The sequence below is a fragment of the Carlito syrichta genome, unplaced genomic scaffold (assembly GCF_000164805.1).
Source record: "Carlito syrichta isolate Samal-C Ts95f unplaced genomic scaffold, Tarsius_syrichta-2.0.1 Scaffold125952, whole genome shotgun sequence".
Taxonomy (NCBI): domain Eukaryota; kingdom Metazoa; phylum Chordata; class Mammalia; order Primates; family Tarsiidae; genus Carlito; species Carlito syrichta.
This window is the reverse complement of record NW_007070048.1, coordinates 90429-100945: the sequence shown is the minus strand read 5'-3', so window position 1 is coordinate 100945 and position 10517 is coordinate 90429. Positions and strand designations below refer to the sequence as shown.

At 40.2% G+C, this 10517-nt stretch overlaps 1 protein-coding gene across 1 annotated transcript in view; it reads left to right on the top strand.

Moving 5' to 3' along the window:
• The first annotated feature begins 131 nt into the window (after positions 1–131).
• Positions 132–10517, top strand: part of LOC103249979 (protein FAM13C-like) — a 96819-nt gene continuing 86433 nt past the window's right edge. Inside the window, exons 1-2 of the mRNA XM_008048570.1 lie at positions 132–329; positions 7717–7773. Of these exons, the coding sequence (XP_008046761.1) occupies positions 268–329; positions 7717–7773 (119 nt within the window). The 5' untranslated portion in view covers positions 132–267. The remainder of the gene's footprint in view (positions 330–7716; positions 7774–10517) is intronic.

The following is a 10517-nucleotide window of genomic DNA, read 5'->3' as shown; positions in this document are numbered from 1 at the left end:
GGGCGGGCGGGCTCCGGGGTCCGGGTCCCGCCGCCGCGCCCCGCCCATCTCTGGCCCCGGAGCCTCGCGGGCTGCCGGGCTTTGTGGTTCGCCCGTGCGGCTGGGCCCCTGCTGGGGGTGTCGTGACGAGCATGTGCAGACCGCAGCCCAAGGTAGAGCGAGCGTGCCGGGCGAGCCCGGAGACTTGCCTTGCAATGCCATGTTTGTGTGCGTGCTCTGACTCCCGGAGAGCAATCAGGGAGACGGCTCCCCGGCCGGACCTGGCTGATGTTTTCTTGTTTCTGTTTCAGCCTTCAGGATAATTCCTTCAGCAGCACCGCTGTAACAGAGTAAGTGATTCTTGCCATTAAAAGGAGACTTGCATGCCTTTCTCTGGAAGCAACGATCGCGAAGGTATCCTCTACCGTCCCCAGCCGTGTTCGATGCATTGTCTCCAGTAATCTGGGGCTGGGAAGACCGCGGAGCGGTGCTCACTGATGGGGCCCAGAAATCTTTCCAGCTTGAAATTAGGATTTTAGGAGATATTAAAACTAGCTGATTGCCTGCACGAGCTCAGTGCTCCAAGATATGTGTTCTTGGAGCCCAGATTTTTTTTTTTTTTTAATCTGTTTGACACATTAGAAAGGAAGCTTTGTTATATTTTGCCAACATTGGCGTCAGTTTGCATGGAGTGCCTGCTGTATACATTTACAGCAATAGGAGATGGATGTGAAATGACTTGAGTTGAATTCCAGCATGTGATAAACAGGCTAAACTTATCTTGGCCCTCTCTTGCCTACAGATTTTTAAGACACAGCAAAGTAAACTTTTCTTGCACGCTCTTTGTCATTTTTGTCTTCTGGCCTCAGAGATGTAACTATAGGAGGAATGAGTCACCTGGTCCTATGGTTGAAGCTGTTGATTAGGGCAACTAACACCATTTAAACATGGAATGGAGTGTGATGTTTCACTCAAGGCCAGCAGGCACAGTATTTTTTAATTAGATATTTATAGTTCATAGTTTTAGTTCTTGTCATCCTTCCTTAATATGTTTTCCTAATGTTACACTATATACATATATGTTAAAAATTAGTAGACAGTTCATTTTGCAAATACTGTATGTAATTTATATCTGACTTCTATATAATATATGTATGAATAATTATACATACTTCACCTAACATTCTTTCTTTAGGATAATTCATGATGTTTACTTCTGGGACCTTTTGTAGAACTCACTCTAAACAGTCTTTCAGGAAAAAAGGTGTGAAATTGTAGCCTCAACTACATTTTTCATATGTTGTGAGTTTGATATAGAAAGCCAAACTAACTTGGGAGTTGTTTGCTAAAGTTCCCTGAGAAGCAAATAAATGTAGAAATAGGCCTCATTTGAGTTTGAAGACCTATCACAATGACTTGGTGAGAGAGGAGTAAGATTCTACGGTGCTTTGCAGGCCCTCTTGTTTCCCATTTCTTTTGTTTCTCTAGATGTGCTGCTTTCTTAGTGTCCAGTTTTGAGCTCACTGAGTGGAGTCACTTAAAAAAAACCAACAAAAAACAGGGTTGACTTTAGAAGATGCAATATAAAATACTCATTTGAACCCACATCCTGTTTATAAGATTGCTTGGTAACTTGTGCTGCTACTTTGCTTTTCTTAAAAGACTGAGAGACGGGGAGAGAAGTGTGCCAAAGTGTGTAACTGCAGGCCAAAGATGAGGCCTGGACTTCCTATCTGTCTCAGGTGCACAGGTACTCCTCACCTCCCTGTTCAGTGCTTATGAGCACCAAGTGCTTTCCCTCTCTGACTCTCAGGAGCCCAGTGTGGTCAGATCCCCAGAGTCAGCCACAGGCATAGCAGGTTCAAAATGGAGACACTTAGCTCCAGATTTTACATGGCTTTTTTTTTTCTTTCAGTAAAGGTTTTGTGGTTAAATTCTGAGGAGAGTCTGGTGCCTTGTCTTTGGACACTCCCCAAGGAGTTCTGATTGCATAAGATCATGTTGTTACTTTCAAAGAAGTGACAGTGATTTATTTTAAAAGACACTGAGTGATAATTGGGATGCCATCTGGCTAATATAAAAATCTAAGGAGCATGTTGAAAACATATCAGAAGCTTCATTGGTGTAACACAGCATAGACTTGGGTCATTTAAAACTAGTTGTTGTCCACCATAACCTTGTCCCCTCCCCTCACTAATGTGAACCATGTTCCTTGGTTTTCTGGATGACCCCATAGCCAGCAGGACCGGGGTGCTCTATCCTGAGACATAGCTGGTACTCAGTGAATGATGGGTGTGGTCTTGGCTTACACAGAGGGGAGACTTTCCTCTCATGTATTTTGAATACAAGATAAGTTCCTCTTCCTCTTGACCCCACCTCCTTCTACCCATACCCACTTGTTTTCTTTAGTACCTGAAATTCCACCTAGAGGTAATTTCTTTTGAATTAAGATCTCTGGTAGTGACCCTTATTAAAAAGAGAATTCAAAAGCTTGTTCTTCTGGGAGGTAAATTCAAATTGTCATTAATACTTTAATATGGATTATTTTATCTAACCTATTTTCTAAACTAACAGGATACCACTTGGCCAGCTGGGGTCTTATAAGAGTCAAAGGGAAAGGTTATAGGGAGGAACTCAAGAACAGATTTTATTCTCTTCTTGGTTTTCCCCAGACCTGGCACTGGCTGTGCAATTCTAGACCAATTCAGTTTCTTTTTCTTCCCCAATTTTTCAACATACGAATGGCCTTGGCCTTTTCTGCTGTATCTCTGGCATTTCTTCATGTATTATTTTTCTATGATCATTTCCTTTGTCGCTCTGGCTAACTTGTTATTTGAAATGAAGCCTGAAATAATTCTGATTAGTTATCATTCAAAGCAGTGGTTCTCAAAACCAGTATAACCTGGGGAACGGGACTGGAGCTTGTGAAAAATGCAGTCTCTCAGTCCTTATTTTAAAGTAGGAACCCAGTATGGGTGACTTTGGAAGTCAAGCAAGTGTTGGCCAGGATATGGAAATCTTTAGGTCAGTGTTAAACTTTTTAGAAGCATAGTAGTTATGTGGGAGGGCAATCTGGTTTAAGAATACACATTCCAGCTGGGCTCGGTGGCTCAGCCTGTAATCCCGCGCCTTTGGGAGGCTGAGGAGAGTGGATTGCCTGAGTCCGCGGGTTCGAGACCCGCCTGGGCAGTGAGACCTCATCTCTACAATAAATCAAAAAAATCAGCCGGGCATGGTAGCGCATGCCTGTAATTCCAGCTACTCGGAAGGCTGAGGCGGAAGGATCGCCGGAGCCCAGCAGGTCGAGGCTGCGGTGGCCGGGAGCGGCCACTGCACTCCAGTCTGGGCGACCGAGTGAGACTCCAACTCAAAAAAAACCAAAACAAACAAACAAAAAAGAATACACATTCCTGGACCCCATCGTTTAAAGAGTTGATATGGTAGGGCTGAGGTCAGAGGTCTGGTGGGGCTGGAGTCTGCTGTTTAGCCAGGTACTTCAGAGTCAATGCATGTGGTTCTAGGGCCACACTTTGAGAAACCCCACAGAAGGCTGCACCTCTGCAACTTTGTCTTCAGGAAACATGGTACTACAGGGCAGAGAGAGTGAACATATCTTTCTAGCACAACTACATTTTCTCAGACAGCCAGTTTGAGCATCTCTTCTTGTTTGGTTGGAAATTAGAACTTCTCATGGGCACTTCTTTCCCCACCATTATTCTCAGGCATGCCATTCTCCTCTTGTGAGCCTCTGGGAATATAGACTGAGAAGGTCTTTGCTTCTTTCCTTTTGGGCTTAGTGTGGTGGAGCAGAAATAACCCAGGCTTTCTTGCTTTAGGCGTTGGAATCGTGGGCAGTAACTTAGCCCAAGTGTGAAGGTGATTCCTACCTCACAGCATTCTCAGACTTAAATGAGATCATATGAAGGAGCAGGTGAGCTGTGAAGTACCATACGATGTTTTCTTGTTTGTGGTTGATTGAGAGAGCAAAAATCTAAATGGAGAAAAAAGTAACAACCTTAAACATTTCACAAAGGAACAACTGCAAAGACAAACTATCCACACACTGTCTGGGTGACAAAGAATAAAGGACTCTGGGACTTAGAATCTGGTTGATGATAACTTCAAAGGTACGGTTTTGATAGAGGCATCTTCTACACAGTTTTTTTTTTTTTTACTATAAACAACCATGGGAAAAGCATTCTGTACTGCATTCCAGTGCACATAGATATGTGTAATTTAAATAAGTTCCATAAAACAATTCATCCTTACTATGCTGACATTTTTTACTGTGTTTTTAACAACACTAACCAAAAAATAGTGTTGCTATTAACTGTTATTTAATTTCAAGACTCACTAATAGGTCACAGAATTTATTTTGAAAAAATATATGCCACCTAACTCCAGTCAGATTGACCATCATCAATAACTCAAAAAATAACAGATGCTGGAGAGGATGTGGCAAAAAGGGAACACTTCTACACTGTTGGTGGGAGTGTAAACTAATACAGCCTCTGTGGAAAACAGTGTGGCGATTCCTAAAAGTTCTCACAATAAATCTTCCATATGACCCCACAATCCCCCTACTAGGAATATACCCGGAAGAACTCAAATCACTCTATAAAAAAGATACCTGCATATGTATGTTTATTGCAGCATTGTTCACAATAGCAAGAACATGGAACCAACTGTGCTGCCCATCAAAAGAGGACTGGTTAAAAAAATGTGTTTCATACACACAATGGAATATTACACAGTCATTAAGAAGAACAAAATCATGAATTGTGCAGCAACCTGGATGGAATTAGAGTTTATAATACTGAGTGATCTTTCACTGAAACAAAGACCTGAATACCACATGTTGTCACTCATAAGTGGACATTAAACAACTACCTAGGCAACTTGGTGAGACCTCATCTCTACAATAAATCAAAAATTAGCTGGGCGTGGTAGTGCACGCCTGTAGTTCCAGCTACTTGGAAGGCTGAGGCGGAAGGATCGCTGGAGCCCAGCAGGTCGAGGTTGTGGTGGCCGGGAGTGGCCACTGCACTCTAGTCTGGGTGACTGAGTGAGACTCCAACTCAAAAAAAAAACCAAACAACTACTGTAATACTATAAGAAAAGGATTGACGGCAGCGGAAAACTACGGGAGGGGGGAGGGACAGGGAGGTGGGATTAACGGTAGTCGATATCTGCCTGGTGAATGGGGGGCACACCTCATCAACAAGGGTACCTGCACAATGAATATTTGTATACCTAACCCTTAATTGTACCCTACAATGAAAAAAACAAAAACAAAAACATTGCTCTAGAAGATGCCCAGTTTTGAATATCTAAGAGGGAGATCATGAAAGGGATTGGTTTTTAAATCCTGTATAGGGCGATAATGTAGGAGAATACCATGCCTTGGATCATTTGGCCACTTGGTCAGTTGATTTTCTTCCAGGAGTGGGGATATCTGAATATGGGTTCCTGCTGTGGAATCCAGTTTTAAACTGGGTCAGTATTGTACATTGCAGGGGGCTCCTGGGCAAGGGCAGAAAAGAGATGCTAATTGAATAGAAGTTGACGCTCTTTATCAAAGTAAGTGAAAACAAAGTAGGGGAAAATGGAACAAAAAGAGGTTGAATATGTATGCCATAGAAGCCAGTAGGTAAATATTTCAAGTGCTATATCTGTGAGCTTGGAATTGTGTTGCCGTGAGTAACAACTGAAGCTGTTCAGAAGACATTAAAGTTGGATCAACTAATTAGGTCCAGTCTCGTACTTCAGAAAGCATTTGCAATTTTGTATGTTCTGGTGCCAAGTTTCCATTTTTAACTGATTGTATTTTGAGGAGAAAGGTTAATAAATCAAATAAGGGGGGAAATAAGCTCTTGCCAAATCCTCAAACAATAGGTATTGTTGAGCTCCAGGGCTGAATTTCTGGTTGAGCCTTAGTTCTTTGGAACCAGTGATTTTAGATTTTTGTTCTTAATTGATTTTTCTACTTTCCTGTTGGAAAACATCTGTATTTGCATTACAATGCCCAGATGTTCTGTTAGGTGAATGCTACTAATGAAGGAAAACAAAGCAATACTTGTGAACTTAATTGTTTATTTATAAGATGAACAGATAAGGTTATTGGCAAGGAAGCAAGGAAATTTAGTTCATTCTTTTAAAAGGAGCGTTTTGTTAAGTCAACCAAATTTTTTTAACTATCAGAGGGGACAGAATATTTCAGCAGATAGAGAAGGTTATAGTCTGTAGGCAGCCTTTGTTTAATTCACTAAAAAGCAATTAGAAGGGAAGCTGACTGGAGTTTTCATTAATTCTGTTGGTTAATTATACACCATTATCAGTAAAGAATATTTTAGAATTTTAAATTATTTCATTACTGTAAATACTGTATTATGGTTATATTTAGGTCTGTAGGTATTTATTTGCTTATTTACTTTTGTCTACTCATAACACTATGAATTTATCAAAGCAGAGTCCAGATCTTTTTCAAATTTTATGTCCTTTAGAAGTAGTGCTACTCAAAGTGTGTCTACAAGTGTGAGACAAGAACAGAACAGAAATAGGCAGTAAACATTTAATAACCTTAATAGGAATTGGACATTGCTGTGACATTTTTACCAAAGTATTTGCCCACAGTGGATTGGGAAAATAAAAAAACAAACTGGCCAATTTTGAGTTTTAACAGCTTTAACACCTAATCCTGTACCTACATGCAGTAAATGCTCAATAAATGCTTATTAAATTATTTCACGGATTAGACTTGCTGGAGGAAGAGTTAATATATCAATTCAAGTGTTTTTTTGAATTTCTACTCGGGGTACTCTGGCACTGTGACAATGTATCTAGAAAAAGAAATTGTAGTTATTTTTTACTCTTGGAATTAGCAACTAATCAAAACGTCTCAGAGGTGCAAAGAATTACATAGCAATGAGAAGCAAGATGTAGTTGGTTACTGAAACTTTAGAACGAAGAATAAACATTTATGCATTATGGTTAAAGTAGGAACATGACATGTGGGTGAACTTGGCTGGGAAGGTTCACAAATCTGGTAGGACCTGACTTGGGCAATGAAGGATGAGTTGGAGCTGAAGATGGAAAAAGCATATCAGGCTCAGTGGGGTGGGGTGGGAATGGCTGAGAACAGGTGCAAATTTTATTCCTAGAGTGAGAGGATGGTTCTCTCCAGACTACTTAGAATCTGGGTGGAACACTGAAGATTTTTCAATATGGAAGAGCCAAGAATTTTTCATAAGGTTAATCCAGAAGTTTTATGAAAAGAAACCTCATTCTTTTCCTAAGATCAAGGAAGACCAAGGTCAATTGAATAAGTCAGGTAGAAGCTGGTATGGTTTGGGACTGTCTGAAGCAGAGAAAATGAAAGCAGCATGTCGTGAAATCTCTTTTACATCAACAACAATCCACTGATCTTGGTGCACATAGCTCTTCAAATGGTATGAACACTCAAGTCCTTGCTAAGATATTGTTAACTTAGGTGATAGAATGCCATGGAAACAAAAACGAAAGTCACGTCCAGTTCTGAGCTCTTAAGCTCCCATGATATGACAACATTGTCATCATTACCTGGTAAACATGTTGGGTATCAGAGTTGGTTTGGAAGAGAGTGATCAGGATTGTTACATTTTTAGCTTACCATGTTAATCTTGAGGTAATTCTAGATTCTTGCTGCTACTGCTATAGCTGACAGTTGGATCTGGCATGACTTTTGTTTCCTCTCCCCAGGTGTGACGAAGACCCTGTCTCTCTACATGAAGACCAGGCTGATTGTTCCAGTCTCAGGTATGGCCCACCATTGCTTAGTTCATGTTTGTGAGAGACAGAAATCATCTGGGTCTATTGGTTCTCCTTTAAATTCTAGTCTTTTCTTTGAATTCTAATTATTTCTTTAGAACGAAGAATAAACATTTCTTGGCATGCCTCATCTCTTCTACCAGAGTTTCACCTCTAGAAGGAATTTCTGTCTTGCCTACTTTGGGGTCCCTCTTAGCATCCAGAAGAGTGCTTTATATATGGGGAATGCTTAATCAGTACCTACTGAACTGAACATTAATTAGTCTATCTCAATGTTCTCATCATACTCATCTTATCTAAGAAAGAAGTTCTAGATTAGTCACCAAACATGTTATTGAGTGTCTGTAGTATGGTCTTAGTCATCAAGGGCTCATGATACAATGGTAAAAACCATCACAGTTAACCATTTCTTTCATATTTACTTTGTTCTAAGCACTTTTATCTATCTTTTATTATTTAATCTAAACTTCTGAAAGAAAGCTGATATTTCCATCCTCATTCTATAGATGAAGAAACTGGGGCTCAGAGGAATTCTAGTTCATCCAAGATAATATAGCACTATGAAACAGAGTTAGGACCCAAGTCTTTCTGACTCTAAGGGTCACTTATTGGATAACAGACATTTGTTGAAGTCCTATTTTGTATGCCAGGAATGAGTCAAGATTTGGAGTGAAGACAAACCAGTCCCTACTCTTAGACATTCAGCTCACTAGAGAAGATAGGCAAGAATATAGATGCTGATGCTACAGTCATTTAAGTACTGTTATATCAAAGGTAAACAGAGGATTCATGTAGAAGGACCAAATAGCTCAGAGAGATTTCTGGGATCAATTCCTGAAGAAAATTACATATGGCACATGATTTTTAAAAAATTTAGTGGGTCCGAGGTCAAGAAAAAGATGATGCCACCAAGCAGAGGGAACAGCTTACTAGAAAGACAACAGAGGGTAGAGAGAATAATTTGAGTTGCAGAAAGCAAGAAGCTCAGGATGGTAGAAACTTTGAGAGTAAGGTGGGGTGACAAGGCAAGAAGTGATAAGAAATGATGCTCTAGAGATAAACGAAGACCAAATTTTACAGGGTTTACATGATTTTTGTGTGTGTGTGTGTTTTTTTTTAATTGGAGTCTCACTCTGTCGCTCTGTCACCCAGGCTAGAGTGCACACTCATGGCCACCCCAGCGTCAACCCGCTGGGCTCAGGTGATCTTTCCGCCTCAGCAGTCTAAGTCGCCGGAGCTACGGTGCTCGCTACCACTCCTGGCTAATTTTTTGATTTATTGTAGAGATGAGGTCTCACCAAGGCTGTTCTTGAACCCGTTGGCTCAGGCAATACTCTCACTGCAACCTCCCAAGGTGCTGGGATTACAGGCTTGAGCCACCATGCCAGCCTGCATGCCTTGTTAGGGACTTTGGAATTTATCTTAGAGGCATTGGGGAAACTAAAAAAGGTTCTCAGTTTTTTCCTTGCAAATACCACATGGCTAAGCCCTGCCTGAAAGTAGCAATAACTTTCATTTATTGGGTCACAGCCTTGAGTCAATTTTCTATGAGACACTTCACAGAAACTGTATTAGTTCTGCAAGGTAAAATTACGTTCACTTTATGAATGGGGATCATGAGGTAAAGTGATGCAACCCAGGCTACTCAACTAATAAGTGGGACAATCTTCTGGACTCTGACTTTTTTTCGGAACAACATGCTCATTCTCAGTCATGATTCATTCCAATGAGTAGTGGCATAAATTACATAGCCTGTATTTTTCTGTTTTGGAGATCCTGAGGAACTAATAATATGTTAGAAAAATATATTTCTAAAGATGGCTGTTGTAATCAGGTTTTACATTGTGTAATGGAAGAAATATTTTTTTCCCCTCTCCCCCTTTCCTTACCTTTCAAGTCAAGGAGGCGAACAAGATCACATTTATAAATTCTGGGCGACCTAAAAATATGACATAAAAGCAAAATTCAGGTATTATTTTGGGAATGTGTCTATCAAAATAGACATTTTAGATTTGAAAACTACTTTTAAAAAAATTTTTGAATGTGCCAGAATTCTTCTTGAATGAAGAACATTCAGGTAGTTGTAAAGGCAGATGTTCTTTCTTTTGTTTCTCATGCAGCAACATAGAGTGGATGGATTTCTAATGAAGTAAATGCAATTCAAATGAGCTAGTGTAGTTTCCAATTCATGGTTTGATATTAATTTCCAAACTCATTAGTGACTTAGAATTTTTTTTTAATTATAAATGATCTTATAGGAAGAATATCAACTAGTATCTTTGGCATTTTTTTTCCCTGTTACTAACATCAAATAATTATTTCACTTGTTGGGTTCTCCTTTACTGGGCATCACTGTTTGTCCTGGACTTAAAATTTATTTGTTTTCCATAGTTTTATTTTTACACCTTGCCCAACTGCACCTTGGTCATGCTCCAGACCACCTAGCCCAATATTTGCCTTGGTCTTTTCCAGAGACTATTTGAAGTTTATCTTCCTCTGATATCAGCTTAGTGAATTTAATCTCCCTTTTATTTGTGAAAAGATGTCTTTAGCAGTGGGCATAGAAATCCTCCCTCTGCTGTTCCTACTTCTTGACTTTCTGTGTCCTTGAGCAGTGAGAAGTTGCTTCCCAAATGACTTTGCAAAAGCCCTTTTATAGGTGCCTTTGGCAAGGGAACATGAGTGAAAAAAAACACACTGTGCTGCATGATTTAGTGACCACTGATTGCCAG